Source organism: Nerophis ophidion, linkage group LG12 (assembly GCF_033978795.1).
Source record: "Nerophis ophidion isolate RoL-2023_Sa linkage group LG12, RoL_Noph_v1.0, whole genome shotgun sequence".
NCBI lineage: Eukaryota > Metazoa > Chordata > Actinopteri > Syngnathiformes > Syngnathidae > Nerophis > Nerophis ophidion.
In genome coordinates this window covers 37,274,930-37,294,803 of record NC_084622.1, presented here as the reverse complement: position 1 = coordinate 37,294,803, position 19,874 = coordinate 37,274,930, and the positions used below count along the sequence as shown (strand labels likewise).

General features: G+C 40.4%; 1 protein-coding gene across 5 annotated transcripts in view; it reads right to left on the bottom strand.

The window, feature by feature from the left end:
• The window catches only part of itpr2 (inositol 1,4,5-trisphosphate receptor, type 2), a 155,078-nt gene that overhangs the window by 19,070 nt on the left and 116,134 nt on the right, over window positions 1-19,874 (bottom strand). For all 5 annotated transcript variants that reach the window (XM_061917516.1, XM_061917519.1, XM_061917517.1 and 2 more), the window contains exons 52-55: window positions 13,497-13,583; window positions 12,822-12,943; window positions 12,581-12,746; window positions 12,335-12,495 (exon numbers count right to left, since the gene is read on the bottom strand). In XM_061917516.1, the coding sequence (XP_061773500.1) occupies window positions 12,335-12,495; window positions 12,581-12,746; window positions 12,822-12,943; window positions 13,497-13,583 (536 nt within the window). The remainder of the gene's footprint in view (window positions 1-12,334; window positions 12,496-12,580; window positions 12,747-12,821; window positions 12,944-13,496; window positions 13,584-19,874) is intronic.

Here is a 19,874-nt window from a genome sequence, read left to right as displayed (position 1 = left end):
GGGGTGGCACTTTCGTGACCTCTGTGGTGCTTTTTTTGTGGACTTCTGGATCTGCCTCCCGGGAGCCTTTTGGCCATGGAGACCAGCTGCTGGGTCTCTGCCACACCGGAGTCGGTTTGGAGGGACTGGAGGAGATGCGGATGAGGGGACAGGGCTGCGGAGCTGGCACTGAGCGCTGGGACGGAGAGGCTTCGCGGTGTCTTGGCTGGGTGAGCAGGTGTCGGACACCTCAGTCTCCTTGGACGTATCATCGCTCATCCATGCGGAATGGACACTGGCCGGGAGTGGAGTCGGCTGTCTTGGTTGCTTTGTTGGGTCTGCTCCTGTCTCTGGCCATCCTCCCTCCACCCCAGCGGACGATGGCGTGGAACACCGCAGAGGCCACCACAGTGGATATGTTTCTTTTACTTTTTATTCATAGCTGTATGTAGAAGTGTCTGGTTGTATCTGCTGTTTTAATGTCTTTAATGTCCTCTGTGTTCTTTGATGTTTGATGTTTCCCTCTTACACACATGGAAGAGGGATGTGTACTATGGCTATGAGTTGTTGTTTTTTCCCCTTGGCCTCAGTCTGCACCCCCTCTCCAGGGCGCAGGCTAAGACTGATTTTTTTTTTTCATTTTATTTTAATCTTCTATTTTTTCTCCCCCCTTGTTTACCTGTATCTCATCTTTTTTTGTAAGGGGCGCTGGAAGCCGGCAGACCCGTCAGCGATCCTGTTCTGTCTCCCTTTAATGTTTGTCTGATCTTGAATGGGATTGTGCTGAAAATTGTAATTTTCCTGAAGGAACTCTCCTGACGGAATAAATAAAGTACTATCTAATCTAATCTAATCTAAAATATGCATTTCTTAAATCCAATGTTTTCCTTTTTCTATTAAAGCTAAAAACGAGCGATTCCCTTCCCTTTTAAAACGATCTTGGATGAATACCTATCTGTTGGAACGCAAACTTGCCGAGCACAGATCGATGTACTTGAAATTCAGGAATATAAATTGATTTATCGACCAATCGTTACACCCTTACTAGCAGCCCACATGGGCAAGCCGGATGCCTTCTAGTCAATGGGATCATGGTCAGACACGACAACGATGAAGGTAGTAATTGATCAAAGTGACAAAAATTATGTTTGGAGAAGTCTAGGTGAAGGTGAATAACTGTCAAGAATGGTGGTGGCAGTATAATGCTCGCTGTGGCTGTGTGCCTGCCACTAGTACTAATACACTGTACAAAGTAGATCAGCAATGAAGAAAGACCACCACCAACTTCCACTAAAATCAAATGAAACATGAAAACAATTGGGAGGTTAAATGATCCAAAAGATATCCAAACTGGTTTTGGAACAGATTTGGCAGGCTCAAATAAAGCTTTTGGAACGGTCTTTATCAAGCTTGAGCTTAACCCTAATGAACATGTGTGGACTAATATGAAAAGGCATGTCCGTGCAGGAAACAAACCATTTTTAAAGAATTCTACCAATCTGATTTTGCCAAATAGAATGTTAAAATAGCAAACAATCATGTCAGATGTTAGAGTTATTTTTTCTGAATTTTGCAATTCAGACAAAACTAATGAGGACACTGGTTCTTAGGATTATACAAAATAGCAAAATTAGTAAATGAAGAAATCCAGTCCCCTGACCCTTAGCTTTCTGGAACGTGGCCCTCAAAACAATTTAGTCGAATATCCCTGATAAATACTGTATAATTCGACCCTAGAAAAAGAATAGTTAGAATGAATTATGAATTGATATCCATCCATCCATCTTCTTCCGCTTATCCGAGTTCAGGTCGCGGGGGCAACAACCTAAGCAGGGAAACCCAGACTTCCCTTTCCCCAGCCACTTCGTCGAGCTCTTTCCGGGGGATCCCGAGGGGTTCCCAGGCCAGCCGGGAGACATAGTCTTCCCAACGTGTCCTGGGTCTTCCCCGTGGCCTCCTACCGGTTGGACGTGCCCTAAACACCTCCCTAGGGAGGCGTTCGGGTGGCATCCTGACCAGATGCCCGAACCACCTCATCTGGCTCCTCTCGATGTGAAGGAGCAGCGGCTTTACTTTGAGTTCCTCCCGAATGGCAGAGCTTCTCACCCTATCTCTAAGGGAGAGCCCCGCCACCCGGCGGAAGAAACTCATTTCGGCCGCTTGTACCCGTGATCTTATCCTTTCGGTCATAACCCAAAGCTCATGACCATAGGTGAGGATGGGAACGTAGATCGACCGGCAAATTGAGAGCTTTGCCTTCCGGCTCAGCTCCTTCTTCACCACAACGGATCGGTACAACGTCCACATTACTGAAGACTGATTCATTGTCATGATTAAAAAAAAAAAAAAAAAAAATTAAATTAAATCTAAACAACAACACAGCCCAGTATTTTTTCCATACCTTATAGGGGTACTGCACTTTTTTGGGGACGGAATTTTGCCTATCAGTCACAAGCCTCATAAGGGACAAGAAGATAAAAGTTTTTTTGTTTTTTGCTTTCTGACATGTGAAAATTGTCTCGATCTTAATGGCTATCAATGCAGCTAATTGGAGCAATCAATTCTATCACTAAATCACTTTAAAATGCATTCAAAAATGGTCAGCAATACTTCATTTACGTTCCGTAACCTGTATAATAACCAAACTTTAGCGACATTGTTATTGTAAGAGCGAACACATCGGCGCGCTACGGTATTAGCTGTAAAGGCTAACTACCGCGATAAATATTACTGTGTGCACTTCAAAAGTGGTGTCAACAGCCTTATTTTAAGAGGATTTTGCATGGGGGGCCTTTTTTTTTTGCCACGGAGACACTCATTTACTGCAAATTCATGTCATGCTAATAACAGCGGCACACATCTATAACCTGTAGCAACTTTTCTGCTTCACAATAGAGAAAATAGAAAAGGTATGCACACTGATCGCATCACCAGTGCATTTGTGCGCCTGTAATGATTCAAACGCAAAAAAATGCATAAAAAAATACATATTTTCATGTAGGAGGTATGTTATTCTAATATATTTCCTAAATATAAAAAAAAGAACATTTAAAAAAAAACAAACGCCAGCAGACACCAAAACGCATCAATTAACTTCATTTTAATCAGCACTTTAAGTCATACAGCAGCAATAACAAAATTAAATTGCTGAATAGACAACCTGTCCAATATTTTTTAAATTTCTGTCAGTCCAAAAATGTTGAAGATTCTTGTCTGACCATTGTCTGTCTGTGCAGCGTCGGCACTGATCCTGCAGCAGTGTGTAGAACTGTCAGTTTGCATGTCCTTCTGACGTGTGGTAAATAAAACGCAAAATAGTGCTCGCAAAACAGTGATGAGTGTTGATAGATCACATTGCGTGTGCTAAATAATCATAATTCCATTTTCTCCCCCCAGTATTGTGGGCGTTGTAGTGATCAGCATATATTTTGCATTAAAATTAATTAATTTTGCATTAATTAAAATGAATGAAGACAGGCCTCTGACACCGTTAACCACGCTATACTGTTGGATAAGCTCCGAGCAATCGGATTCGACGAAACCTCATCGAGCTGGATGCAATCTTACTTGGAGGGGAGGAAACAGGTGGTAGAGGTGAACGGAACCATGTCCCCTCCCCTCTCAGTAAGCTGTGGAGTCCCCCAAGGCAGTATACTAGGACCTTTACTGTTCCTAATATACGTAAATGACATGCCATCAGCATGCCACTGTGAATTGTTCCTGTTTGCGGATGACTCGGCCCTGCTGGTATCCGGCAAGGACAAGTCACAGGTGGAACAAATCCTCAGTGCTGAACTCCTCAATATTTGCACCTGGCTCGCTGACAACAAGCTATCCATACACTTAGGTAAAACGGAATCCATCCTATTTGGGTCCCATATCAAACTTAAGAAGGTCAGTGACTTCACTATAAAAGTGGGTGACATTGTTATCACCAGGAAGGATGAGATCACCTACCTAGGTTCCATTCTAGAGGCTAATCTTTCCTGTGATTAAATGGCAACCAAGGTGATCAAAAAGGTCAACCAAAGAACGAGATTCCTCTACAGAATCTCCTCTCTGGTCAACAAAAGCACCTAGAGGATTCTAGCGGGAACTCTCATTCAACCCTTCTTCGATTACGCTTGCACCTCCTGGTACCCCAGCACCTCCAAAACCCTCAAATCTAGACTCCAAACATCCCAGAATAAGCTAATCCAGTTACTTTTGGACCTCCACCCCAGATCACACCTCAATCCAACCCACTTCTCCAAAGTGGGCTGGCTCAGGGTAGAGGACAGAGTAAAACAACTTGCACTGAGCCTAGTCTATAAAATCCGCTACACCTCCTTGATACCGAAGTACATGTCAAATTACTTCCTTAACGTAAATGACCGCCATAACCACAACACCAGGGGGAGCTCCACAAACCACGTTAAACCCAGATTTCAATCTAACAAAGGTCTTAACTCATTCTCTTTCTATGCCACATCAATGTGGAATGCACTCCCAACAGGTATAAAAGTAAGTGCATCTCTATATTCCTTCAAAACCGCTCTAAAACAACACCTCCAGGCAACTTCAACACTTTACTAATACCCTCCTCCATTCACAACCCATCTCCCCGGATTATAAACAACTCAAATGTACTTCTAATGTATATACTTGTTCTTATGCTATGTGAACTCACTATGTTCTCTGCTGGCTGTACATATCCTACTAAATAAGACCTACACTGTTTCAATGTCCACATTTCTCTGTTGATGCAATTGTTGATGACTGAAGTTCTGATATCAACCAAAGCTCCTCATCCCACCCCCCCCGATTGTAAATAATGTAAATAATTCAATGTACATACTATGATGATTAACTTGTGTGATGACTGTATTATGTTGATAGTATATATTTGTACCATGAATTGATTAACGTGGACCCCGACTTAAACAAGTTGAAAAACTTATTCGGGTGTTACCATTTAGTGGTCAATTGTACGGAATATGTACTGTACTGTGCAATCTACTAATAAAAGTATCAAAAGTATCAACAGACGCAAAATGGATTGCACGCCTTATTCTGTCTACTTGACAGACGAAATCCATTTTGCACACATTTAGTAGATCAGCTTTTCGTGTGCTATCAAGTTTTTGCACGTGTTTTAGTACACGCAAACCTTTGGTGAATCAGCTCTTTAGTCGACTAACACTAAATCAATTTAGATGACTAAAATATGACAAACTAAAAGATATTTTTCAGCAAAAGACTAACTAAAAGTAAGTTAAAAACTGCTGTCATAAATTAACACTTGCAGTAAGTGTTTGTTTTAATATGTTCATAGATTTGATTTGGATCTGCTTATCGCTCAACTTCTAAAAGTTGAAGTTCATTCTCCGTTTATTCAGGCTCAAAAATATAAGGTTCTAAATTAGTCGTTGTTGTCCTCTCACCTCACGTCTGTCATGATTAGTGGTAATTGTTGTTGTTAAAGGAAACAGCGAACATTGCTATGCGCTCTGGGAAATCATTGCGCACAGAAAAAAAATTATGGTAATGCTTAAAATTACCAAAATACTGTAAATATTACGTTATCAATAATGTGCTGGTTACTACCCTACATATTTAGACACCATGTATTGTATATGTATAATGTTGGCTCTATAAGCGTAATAGATCGAACACCCTTTACCTGCTTTGTTAGCAAACTGTTGCAAACATTTATTTATAATATTACAATCAAATGTGTAAAAAAGAGAAAGACATATGTGTACTTGTCCCACATAAGGATTGTGAATGATAGGCAAAACTCTCAAGACAGTGCAGTTCCCCTTTGACAGTACCATATTCTAGTCATAAACCTGGGAAGATATTACAGCCCAAGAACCACATTATGCTTCTACATCAAGGGCTCCAGGAAAATCCAAACCATTTATTTTAAAACCTCTAAAGATCAAATATTTGTGTGTTCTTCTTAGAGGTTATATAATAAAATGTTTAGACCCAAACCAAACCAAACCCCCCATGACTTAGCATTCTATGCTGCTTAACTGATCAATTTTTTCAGCTAAATTTGCATGAAGTTACAGACTTCCATGTGATTCCACATGTTGATTGCACTGTGCCGCGGTCACCTTTTCATCAATGTACACACTGTATCGTACATGTCGAGATGCACACCAACTGGAGACTTCAGACAAGAATATCAGGAGCCTGGGGCCAAAACAACACCACCAGCAATCTGCTACTGCCACATGCATTCAAGAAATCATGTTCTCAAACTTTAAAGTAAAACTTACACTATCATCACACAACACGTTATATACCTTTCCTGAAAGGTCTGGGGGTTAAGATAAAAGCCACCAGTGCAAAATGTCATTTTTTGCAAATGTTTTGTAGGTAAACAAGTAAAAGACACCAAATAAGTTATATTATACAACATTTGAGTAAGAGTTAAATCGTGGAAAATGAAATAAAAAATAGAAATAAAAAAAATACCATTAATGTCATATTTTAGTTTTTGTTCAAAACTAGCTTTTGTTTCAGCTACTGTAGTTTGAAATCCAAAATAGTTTTCCCCATAAAACAAAATTAAATCAATCCATTCAAAACACCAAAAAAATACTAACACAACCACATTTAATATACAACAATTACAGCTTTCCATGCAGAGAACAACGTGAATTACATGTGAAGGATAATTTAAAATGGATAAACTTTTAAACTTTTTTTTAAAGACTTGTTGGCAAAGAAGGCAATTAGCAGAGACTGACAAGGTGAGGCAGAGGTACCTTCTTACGAGTTAATGCTTGAATTCAATGGTGTTTCTCACCTTCTTTATCGCAAGCCATTGTGGCTTAGATTGCAGTTGTATGCAAAAAAAAGCACCAAAGTGTATTTAAATGCCTACTGAAACCCACTACTACAGACCACGCAGTCTGATAGTTTATATATCAATGATGAAATATTAACATTGCAACACATGCCAATATGGCCGGTTTAGTTTACTAAATTGCAATCTTAAATTTCCCGCGAGGTATCCTGTTGAAAACGTCGCGGAATGTTGACGCGTGCTTGTGACGTTATTGGTTGGAGCGGACATTTTAGCCCAGCACCACTCACGGCTAAAAGTCGTTTGCTTTAATCGCATAATTACACGGTATTTTAGACATCTGTGTTGCTGAATCTTTTGCAATTTGTTCAAATAATAATGGAGACTATAAAGAACAATGCTGTTGGTGGAAAGCAGTGAATTGCAGTTGCCGTTAGCAACCAAAACACAGCCGGTGTTTCTTTGTTTGTTGTAAAGCGTTAATGTGAAACAGAGCGGTCAAGCGAACATGTTTCTCTACCACATGTCAACCAGCAAGTTTTTGGAAGAGAAAATTGTGATATTAAGTCGGCTCTTAACGGACACTTGAGCGGAGTTTGCGTACTCCTGCAGCAGCTGTCAAAAAGGCAGCTGTGACTTTCTTGGCTCCTTCATATGGCTTCCCTCAGAGACACTGGCGGTCACCGCAGCCCTGCAACTTTCAGGTATGACTTTATAATCTCACTAAAACACTAGTAACACAATAAGCAGATAAGGGATTTTCCAGAATTATCTTAGTAAAGGTGTGTATTAACATCGGAATTGCTCCCACTGCCGTCGCCTTTTTTTTTTTCTTTCTAGTGCTTCACTCTAACTTTCCTCATCCACAAATCTTTCATCCTCGCTCAAATTAATGGGGAAATCGTCGCTTTCTCGGTCCGAATCGCTCTTGCCTATGATTATATACAATGTGAGGATGTGAGGAACCCTACAACCCGTGACGTCACGCGCACATCGTCTGCTACTTCCGGTACAGGCAAGGCTTTTTTATTAGCGACCAAAAGTTGCGAACTTTATCGTGGATGTTCTCTACTAAATATTTTCAGCAAAAATATGGCAATATCGCAACATGATCAAGTATGACACATAGAGTGGACCTGCAATCCCCGTGTAAACAAGAAAACCTCTTTTCAGTAGGCCTTTAATTGTACACTGACAAAATGACTTGTTAGACACAATGTTTTTGCCATACAAAAACCAAGACGCTATACGAAAACCAGGGAAATCTATTGGCGAAAATGTTTGACGAGAACCGAATCATACAAAAAGTGGACGTCTGAAAATCAAGGTGTTACACATGAACATTTTAAGACTTACAGTATGTATTGTATGTTATTGTAAAAGTTAAAAGGTTCGCATGATGTTTGACTGTTCACCAGAAAACAATAAAAAAATATTGCAAGAAAAATCAACTGCGATTGATGCATTGACCTTTTATGGACTCTTGTTTTCATGTGTTATTATACTTTTTTGCTTTTTGGTCCGGGACCCTTTGGGACTGTGTGACAAGGGGTGGCACTTTCGTGACCTCTGTGGTGCTTTTTTGTGGACTTCTGGATCTGCCTCCCGGGAGCCTTTAGGCCAAGGAGACCAGCTGCTGGGTGTCTGCCACACCGGAGTCGGTTTGGAGGGACTGGAGGAGATGCGGATGAGGGGACAGGACTGCGGAGCTAGCACTGAGCGCTGGGACGGAGAGGCTTCGCAGTGTTTTGGCTGGGTGAGCAGGTGTCGGACACCTCAGTCACCTTGGACGTTCCTCGCTCATCCATTCAGACTGGACACTGGCCGAGAGTGGAGTCGGCTGTCCTGGTTGCTTTGTTGGGTCTGCTTCTGTCTCTGGCCATGCTCCCTCCACCCAGGCGGACGATGGCGTGGAACACCGCAGAGGCCACCACAGTGGATATGTTTCTTTTACTTTTTATTCATAGCTGTATGTAGAAGTGTCTGGTTGTATCTGCTGCTTTAATGTCTTTAAAGTCCTCTGTGTTCTTTGATGGTTGATGTTTCCCTCTTACAGACATGTAAGAGGGATGTGTACTATGGCTATGAGTTGTTGTTTTCCCTTGGCCTCAGTCTGCACCCCCTCTCCAGGGCCCAGGCTAAGACCCCTTTTTTTATTATAATCTTCTATTTTTTTCTCCCATTACCCCCCCCTTTTACCTGTATCTTATCTTTTTTGTAAGGGGCGCTGGAAGCCGGCAGACCCGTCAGCGATCCTGTTCTGTCTCCTTGTAATGTTTGTCTGATCTTGAATGGGATTGTGCTGAAAATTGTAATTTTCCTGAAGGAACTCTCCTGACGGAATAAATGAAGTACTATCTAATCTAATCTAAAATAACAATTCCGATTGTTTAAAATGATTGATGACACAGATTGCACCTCAAACACAAAGAGATATGACGATAGATGATTTTCCACAGTTAATCAAACACATAATGGAATACAACACTGTCCTTTATTTATAAACCTCAATACACTTAATCCCATCAAGCAAAATTTGACCTCCGCCTTCAGTACACATGACAAGTACAGGCTCTTTTGCAACTCTGCCGACTCTGCTGCTCTTTTGTCGACAATGTGGTGTGTGTGCATGTGTTTTATGGGGTAAATGAAAGGCCCATTATGTGACATGTGTTGTGATGTGTTGTGTGCATGTGTTTGTGTGAGGGAGAGAGAGTCAAAAGGACAGGACAGTACGTGCCAGGCAGGCTGAGCTATTAGCAGACCACTTGAGATGGGTTATGTAAGAACGCTGTGGCTGCTGCAGTACCTGCTGGGCCTTTAGCAACTGCCCCTTTGCACACATACACCAGCCAACACACACACTCACTACATGTTCAGCAATGATATGCGGTCTCGGGAGGCAGTGCCTGAACTGTGATCATGCAAAGAAATAAAATATATAATGATAAAATAATTGTAATTGTTTGTTTTTACCGTATTTTTCGGATTATAAATTGCAGTGTTTTTTCATAGTTTGGCCGGGGGTGCGACATATACTCCAGGGTGACTTATGTGTAAAATTATTAACACATTACCGTAAAACATCAAACAATATTATTTATCTCATTCGCGGAAGAGACAAAGAAAATGTCAGCAATCGTCACACACACGTCCACCAATAAGAATTCGGCGGGGGCGGGTCATGGCAGAAGTGCATTGTGGGTCATGGGATGCTAACTGCTATATGCTACTGCCTTAGCTATTAAAATGGATCATTTCAACGTTGGCAGTAACTTATAAAAACTGAGATAGGGCTGGAGCCTATCTCAGCTGCATTCGGGCTCTTTGTGGTCAATTTAGCAGTTTCTGCGTATTGTTCACACTTATAATAATGCCAAATAATGGTACTGTACAATATTGGTATTGTACAGTACAATACAATGTCCGACTGGCTCATGCTTCCAAAACGACATTAAGTCTTCCAGGTCACATACACTTGGAGGACTATTTTCTATGGTGGCATTTTTTTAACATTTTATTTTTTAAATATTTTCACTCAGCTTTTCTAAGGCTCCTATTTGTTGACATATCTGGCTGCTGGCCTTTCAAGTAGGGAAAGCTCATTTACAGCTCCTCTCTAAACATTTGTACAGTCTACACAAACAAATAAAAGATGCTATATTATACAAAGAAAACATCACTTAAAGGACAGTAAAATTCTCCCTGTCAACTCGGAACAAGGGAATGAAACTTAAAAAATGCGGCAGTGGTTCACTGTCTATTTAAAGATCACTGATTTGTTAATTTTGCTGTCAATCAAAAAGGATTTTAGCTTCAGACTGATTATCCAATCATCATGCAGAATGCAGAAGCTCAGCGTACAGACCAGCAAAGTTTACTAAAGCCCACTTTTCCATACACTTATAGAGATGGTGAGCATCCCATGGGCGGGACAAAGCCAAACATTTATCCAATGATTGTCAAATTTCGCTGCAGTGGAACATTCCACTCTATGCTCCCCCATTAAAGTCAATGGACGCTCAGTTTCAACAATGTTTAATGCACTGTGACGCTACCACAATGAATGAGAAAGTTGCAGCGGCTGTCGCCAAAGTAGCTGATTCCAAACAAAAGTTAAATGCATTCTAGAGCTTATTTAGTCACTGAAATTTAAACAAAAAAAAATATTTTACCAGTTGTTTTTTTGACATTTTAAGGGAATCTCAGCTTCCCTGGCAGTCTTAGAGCGATCGCCCTGGTATTCACACATAACTCATTTAGGACTAGAATCCACTGAAAGGTGGACCAACAATCTTTTCTGAGGTGGTCTAGAGCAGTGGTTCTCAACCTTTTTTCAGTGATGTACCCCCTGTGGCCATTTTTTTAATTCAAGTACCCCCTAATAAGAGAAAAGCATTTTTGGTTGAAAAAAGAGATAAAGAAGTAAAATACAGCACTATGTCATCAGTTTCTGATTTATTAAATTGTATAACAGTGCAAAATATTGCTCATTTGTAGTGGTCTTTCTTGAACTATTTGGAAAAAAAACATCAAAATAACTAAAAACTTGTTGAAAAATAAACAAGTGATTCAATTATAAATAAAGATTTCTACACATAGAAGTAATCATCAACTTAAAGTGCCCTATTTGGGGATTGTAATAGAGATCCATCTGGATTCATGAACCTAATTCTAAACATTTCTTCACAAAAAAGAAATCTTTAACATCAATATTTATGGAACATGTCCACAAAAATCTAGCTGTCAACACTGAATTGTTGCATTTCTTTTCACAGTTTATGAACACTCATATTTTGTTTGAAGTGTTATTCAATAAATATATTGATAAAGGATTTTTGAATTGTTGCTATTTTTAGAAGATTTAAAAAAAAATCTTACGTACCCCTTGGCATACCTTCAAGTACCCCCAGGTGTTCGCGTACCCCCATTTGAGAACCACTGGTCTAGGATGTCCTAGACCAGTAGTCTTTTTGATTCGGGGGCTGCATCAGGTTAAAAAAATCTGGCGGTGGGCCTGGCTGTGTGTGTGTGTGTGTGTGTGTCTGTTTGTATATATACATATATATATACTATATACATTCATATATACATACTCATATATATACATATACATATATACATATAGAAATATACATATATATAAAATCCGAGCGCGATGATGTCACGTTATTGATGTGAAAATGCATTTTTAGACAGTCTGATTTGCCTGAGCGGATTAAAAAAAAATTATATATATATATGTGTGTGTGTGTGTGTGTGTGTGTGTGTTCTTCTTTTAAACCTTGGACTTCCAGTTTGTAGTTTGGGGACCACTGTCCTAGACTATGTTCACACCTAACCAACAGGACCATACGAGAAGAGCAAACAGTTTCTCGACTGTTTTAACCGGACCGTAAAGGACAAGAGTGAACTTGCCCCTGAACTGTGAAATTAAATTCCCTAAGTCCACCACCTATTCTGGATTTACACTAAAAGTTAGGTATTCTTCCTCATGTGCCCTCTCTTCACAAGATTTACCAGAAATAGTGTGTGCCGGGATTGTTTACTGACCTCCATCATCATTGCGACATAGCTTTCTGGACCCGTGTATTCGGTGGGATCCTTCACTCGAATCAGAACCAGGAAGTAAAGGTAATGCCACATATTGTGCTCAGACAAGATGTGCTCTTCGAAGGACACAGTCTTGTTGTCAAATTTATCCCTTTCCAAACCTGAAAGATAAAAAAAAGATAGTGTCTTACAACTTATTTAAACATATTTGTTTTTTCCCTTTTTAGACCACAGAGCTATACACACCACAAATAAAACAGGTTGTTTTAAGGATCTCCTCCTTTTTCTGTTTCTCACTCCTTAAATCCGCAAAGGTGTCGATGATGACACCAAAGATGAGGTTAAGAACAATGATGATGACAACAAAGAAGAAGAGCAGGTCGTAAACCACACGGGCTGCAAACAGCGGCTCCTTGATGAATATAAAGCCAACACGGAAATTAGATGGTGGGAAACGAATTAAATATTGTAAAATCTTTTTTCTGACCTCTTTGGAAGGTTTTCTTAGTATATCGCCAACCCCGCCGCCATTTCGTAGTCCTTGGTTCAACACTGTGATAATACACATAAGTAGAGTGTCGCACACTCTCTCTATTCCCTCGTCTTCATCTATAACACACACGTACAAGCACACAAACACACAAACATGTGAGCAATGCAATGTAACAGACGAAAATTCTAGTACAATAACCTTTCTGAAATCTTCTTGTTAGTCATGTAAATGGCAACTTAGGTGTTATATGTTGAAAATCTGATCAAGATCAGTTCGCTAATATGACTCATGATGACCTGAAACTTCCTCATGATAACAATAATGATGTCACTGAAGATCAAAAGAATAACATTGTCTCTCACAGTTCCCCAAACAACCCAGTAAAGTACCAAGAGAAAATGTTTCATAAGAATGAATATGCACTTCAAACAAAAGACGTTGAATTCGTTTAAATAATGAGTGATGAAGATGAGGTTGAGATGATTATGGAAGTGGATCGGGCCACGTGGAATTTAGAGCAGATGAGTGGCATTGATGCAGGAGAACACAAGTGTGAGTCATTACTTTCCCTCATCAGGCTTCTTTGTGTGGATGTACGTGTGTCCGTTTGTGTGTACTGTATCTTTGTTAATGTGTACGTGCGTGTGTGCGTACGTGTGACTAACTTACCAGCAACAGCTGTTGGTGGAGAAACAGGGGATCTGTCTGTCATACATGAATCTTCCACTGAAGTCTTACCAAATAAACTTCTTTTGCCTAAAAAGCAGACAAACTAATTACATGCAAACCTGTTAAACGACTGGGGAAAGTGGCAAAGTGATTCAGTGGATCGGAGTCAGCTTGGGCCTTTTTGTGTGCCGTGTGCATGAGGAGTAGGTTCACTCCAGGTAGCCTAGTCCACCTTCTTCTCACCATCCAACAACATTGACAAAATCTTAGGTTTATTGAAGACTGCATGTTGACACTGTGGTTACCTGGTGATCAATGTAAAGTAGGGCTATTTAGTTGGCAGACTGGGGGCCAAATCCAGCCCGGAAATGACACCATACCAGCCCCCAAGTTTAGTTCAAAACATTTTTGCGGAAAATTCCTAAAAACACTAGAGTGCTACTGTTGTATAGAGCAGTGGTTCAACCTTTTTTCAGTGATGTACCCCATGTGAATTTTTTTTTAATCTAAGTACCCCCTAATCAGAGCAAAAAAAGAGATAAAAAAGTAAAATACAGCACTTTGTCATCAGTTTCTGATTTATTAAATTGTACAACAGTGCAAAATATTGCTCATTTGTAATGGTCTTTCTTAAACTATGTGGAAAAAAGATATAAAAATAACTAAAAACTTGTTGAAAAATAAACAAGGGATTCAATTATAAATAAAGATTTCTACACATAGAAGTAATCATCAACTTAAAGTGCCCTCTTTGGGGATTGTAATAGAGATCCTTCTGGATTCATCAACTTCATTCTAAACATTTCTTCACAAAAAAATAAATCTTTAACATCAATATTTATGGAACATGTCCACAAAAAAATCGAGCTGTCAACACTGAATTTTGAATTGTTGCATTTATTTTCACAGTTTATGAACTTACATTCATATTTTGTTGAAGTATTATTCAATAAATATATTTATTAAGGATTTTTGAATTGTTGCTATTTTTAGAATATATTTTTTTGAATGTCACGTACCCCTTGGCATACCTTCAAGTACCCCCAGGGGTACGCGTACCCCCATTTGAGAATCACTGGTATAGAGGAACTTGGACCACTGTAAACATATTAGCAGATGCTTGTGTTGACATTTTTACCTTGCTAGCAAACATATAACACTTAGGTCTAAACTTGTGATTTACATAACTGAAGCATTCCTCATGGCACACATTATATCCTCTCATTTTTGGCAGTTACACATTGTAAGGTGATTTTGGTAAGTACGTTGTTGCTGTAGCTTGTTTACTTCAGTCATTTGTTCAACTTCTTTAGTTTAACTAGTAGTGTTCCTCAATGGGCTATTTTAGGTTTTCTCTTTTTTATCATTTGGGCTAATAAACTGGTGGCCTGTGAGGTGAATTAAAAAACTTGTGAGTGACTGACATTTTTGCACCAGATTCTTAAAAACAACATAGTGCCCCTATAACTCTGTGACAATAAATCCATCCATCTTCTTCTGCTTATCCGAGGTCTGTCTTTCTAAAACAGAGGCGTAATATTCCTCCTTTTCCAAAGGTAGCGTCTGGCACAGGTCATTAAGACCTGCACCCATTTCATTCATGGGCCGGCACAATCCCGTCGTGGTTTTATACAGAACTCGAGGCGAAAATAAGTGTACCATCCGAGGCAGAAAATCAACGGACCAAAACAGATTTGCCACACTCTGTATAAAAACAATGACCAAGCTGCTAATAAAAATGGCTACTGACACCTCAAGGGATGGTACGCCCAAGGCGTAAATCTACCCATCACTACCTCTGAGTATGATCTAATGAGAGCTGAATGCACTCTCCGGTTCGCCTTCTTAAAGAGATAAACCACCTCCTCGATCGGCCTATCAAGAGGCATCGCCCCCCGAAGTCCACGCAATGTTGCAGAGTCTTGTCAAACAACTCTGGGCGGATCTCATCTACCTCCAGGGCCCTATTACCATTGAGCTTCTTTATTATCTTGGTAATCTCAGACCCGGAAATAGGAGAGCCCACCACGGATTTCCCAGGCACTGCCTCCTCATAGGAAGATGTGCGGGTGGGATCGAGGAGGCCTTCAAAGTATTCCTTCCACCGATTCACAACAACCCAAGTTGAGGTCAGCAACACACCATCCCCACCATACACAGTGTTGACAGTGCACTGTTTCCCCTTCCTGAGATGACAGATGGTGGTCCGGAATCTCTTCAAAGCTATCCGGAAGCCATTCGTCATGGCTTTATCAAAATCCTCCCATGTCCGAGTTTTTGCCTTTGTGATCGCCAGAGCCGCACACTACATGGCCTGCTGGTATTTTTCCGCTGCCTCCGGAGTCCCCGAGCCAAAAGGACCTGATAGAACTCTTTCAGCTTGGCAATATCCCTCACATCAGGGATTTCTGGGATTTCCGCCATGGTAGGCAACAACCACCTTGCGGCCACAGCTCCGATCACCCGTCTCAACAATGGAGGCACTTGGATTTAATGTCCAATGCCTCCCTCGTGACATGTTTAAAGTTTGTCCGGAGGGGGAATTTAAACTCTCTCTGATGGGAGGCTCTGCTAGACATTCCCAGCAGACCCTCACAATGCGTTTGGGCCAGCCAGGTCTGACCGGTATCCTGCCCCACCATCGGAGTCAACTCACCATCAGGTGGTAATTGGTTAAAAGCTCCGCCCCTCTCTTCACCCAAGTGTCCAAAACATCCATACATTTTGTACCGCTTCTCCTCTTTAAGGTTGTGGGGGTTGCTGGAGTCTATTTCAGGTGCATTCGGGCAGAAGGTGTCCAAAACATGACCACAAATCCGATGACAACCACAAAGTCGATCATCGAACTGCAGCTTAGGTAGTCCTGGTGCCAAGTTCAAATATGGACACCCTTATCTCTGAACATTGTGTTTGTTATGGATAATCTGTGACAAGTACAAGACTCCAACAACAAAACACCACTCAGGTTCAGAGGGCCGTACTCAGAACTCTGGACTACTGGTTGGTGCATGAGCAAACAACAGTCAGGACTTGTCCCCTCAACCTGAGGCAAAGGGAAGTTACTGTTTCGTCTACTGGGTTAAATGCCAACATACAGGCTCTGACCCGTGGGGCAACAAGTATTGCCACTCTCACCCATCAACTCACACTTCTTGCAATACCATAGTGGATGAAAGTCCAGCCCCTCCCGAGAGGACTGGTTCCGGAGCTCTTGCTGTGAGCCTGACTGGATCCAGCCAAAACATATCTCTACCTCGCATACCAGCTTAGACTCGTTCACTCCTAGTGAGGTGACGTTCCACATCCCAAGAGCTAGCTTCTGTATCCGAGGATCAGACCACCAAGAGCCGCCCAACTCACATTTCACCCAACCTCCATGCCCCCTCCTTTGAGTGGTTAGCCTAAATAAACCAAAATCAAATTGAAGGAGACGCTGTTTCTATTTTTCCTTGCCTCTCACTATAAGTAGGCTGGAATATGCTGTAGCTTTTTGATAAGCAACACAAAACATATATAAAATGTACTAAAAAGCTGGCAGCACACAAAAATGTCAGAAAATGCCACTTTTCTTTGGCGTTGATTTTTGACCAGATTGGTATGGGGGGCTTACGCGAGATCTTATGTTTTTTGTTTAGTTTCCACAGATTTTTTTGGGCGGGGAAACCTTCACACACACCGTCATTAGGGTTACGGCAGGATTTAAAATTGTGAGAAAAATCACACTTTTACCAGGCGTTGATTTTCAACAAAGATGGTAAGGGAGGGGAACCCTTACGTAAAATAGTTTTTTCTAATCTTGCTTCCTATGATGTTATATTTGTGTCTCAATTTTAAAGTCACAAAGGCAGATTTTGAGGACATAAAAATATGTTTTGCATGCACATGCATATTTTGAAAACAAATTAAACTCCAGCAAAAAATTAAAAAACTTGAGCGAATATAAATGTATTTTATTCACAATAGAAGTGTTTGCATGTTTGCCATTATTCATATTCGCACTCCATAATTACTGCCTTCTGCACAGTCGGACCAATGCGCTTTCTCAACCTCCCCCCTATTTTTTTCTACACTCGCTGAGATTTCTGCTGTGCGCTCGAGTAAGTTTAAACACACCAGTATATTTTTTTTTTAAAAGTCAACAAATCAGAGAAATGAACACATGTACACTCTGATTGGCTGCTTGGTCTTCAATGAGATCGCTCTGAAAAACTATTTTCAACATAGCAGCGCTTTATGGAATGAAAAGTGCGACTTTAAAATATAAATATAGCTTTATTTGTTTATTTAAAACATCTACAACCAAATGAGTTAAAGTACGAGACATTGTCAAGCGACCTCTTGCTCTAGATTTAAAATTTACGCCACTGCGGACGACTTAATGCCTGGAGCTTTTTTAAATGTTTAAAAGTAAAAGCCTTAAGTCTTATTCTTTTAATTTGTACATATAAATACCTTATAAAATGTATTTTTTATGTGTGACTCTAATACAGGGGTCGGGAACCTCTATGGCTGAGAGAGCCATGTAAGCCAGATATTTCAAAATGTATTTCCGAGAGAGCTATATAATATTTTTTTAACACTGAATACAACTAAATGCGTGCTTTTTTTTTTAAGTAAAACCAACATTTTTAGAGTACAATAAGTCTCTTTTTCTTTTAATAACATTGTTATTCCAAAGTTAACCAATAATAAATATAATACTTCTTACCATTAATGAGACATCTTGAACAGGTGTGATAGAAAACGAATGGTTGTATTAAAATGCATGAGAACTTATTATAATTTGAACGTATTTTTTAACACTGATTACCAGCGGAATTATTAATTACTTATTGTGTTGAGCAATGTCAGCTAAGATTTATCTGAGAGCCAGATGCAGTCATCAAAAGAGCCGCATCTGATCTCTAGAGCCATAGGTTCTCTACCCCTGCTCTAATAGTTGATCTTTTGGAACTAATTTTGCATTTTAAATTTAATTAGTTGTTTGTAGACGCTATGTATATTTTTATTTTAATGGAAAATGTTAAATATGTTTGAATCAATATTAATGTGATAACTGGTCTAAAAAGGGAGTCTATTTAAAGGCTAGAGTATACAAATGAGTTTTAAGGTGAGACTTAAATGCTTCTACTGAGGTGGCATCTCGAACTGTTACCGGGAGGGCATTCCAGAGTACTGGAGCCCGAACGGAAAACGCTCTATAGCCCGCAGACTTTTTTGGGGCTTTGGGAATCACTAACAAGGCGGAGTCCTTTGAACACAGATTTCTTGCCGGGACATATGGTACAATACAATCGGCAAGATTTCTTTTTCTTCTATGTCCCACTCTCCCTTGTGGAGGGGGTCCGGTCCGATCCGGTGGCCATGTACTGCTTGCCTGTGTATCGGCTGGGGACATCTCTGCGCTGCTGATCCGCCTCCGCTTGGGATGGTTTCCTGCTGGCTCCGCTGTGAACGGGACTCTCGCTGCTGTGTTGGATCCGCTTTGGACTGGACTCTCGCGACTGTGTTGGATCCATTGTGGATTGAACTTTCACAGTATCATGTTAGACCCGCTCGACATCCATTGCTTTCCTCCTCTCTAAGGTTCTCATAGTCATTATTGTCACCGACGTCCCACTGGGTGTGAGTTTTCCTTGCCCTTATGTGGGCCTACCGAGGATGTCGTGGTGGTTTGTGCAGCCCTTTGAGACACTAGTTATTTAGGGCTATATAAGTAAACATTGATTGATTGATTGATTGATTGATTTTCTCTGCTGTTTTGTTTTAAGACGATCAAGGAGGAACTTGACTATCAAGACAATTTTTAAATAACATAGCTTGAAAGCATTCTTTACCTGTATAAATAAACAAAGTGCTGAAATTACTGCTGTTGTGATTAACTTATTGCCTTAATTGCAACTATTCGAAAAAAGGAGAATATTTTCAGTTAGCCTAAATTGAATTCAATTTATTATTTCCAAGTACAGTTGAAAGTAAAAACATTTACAACAGGATTCCATCCATCCATTTTCTACCGCTTATTCCCTTTTTTGGGTCGCGGGGGGCGCTGGCGCCTATCTTAGCTACAATCGGGCGGAAGGCAGGGTACACCCTGGACAAGTCGCCATCTCATCGCAGGGCCAACACAGACAGACAGACAACATTAAAAAAAAAGTCGTCAACTGCTAACATTTTTATTCCCTATTACTTTGAAACGTGTTGAAAAAATATCCAAGTAGAACTGTGTGATGTTACTGTATGGATTCCAAAAATAAATTCCATGAAGGCTTCTCTTTTTGGAACATCATTTGGATTGTCTCCAGCGTGTTTCTAAGGGTACACATACTGTATGTCCAACTACTTCATCAAGGGAGTTTTTAAAGCTAATTGTTGTAT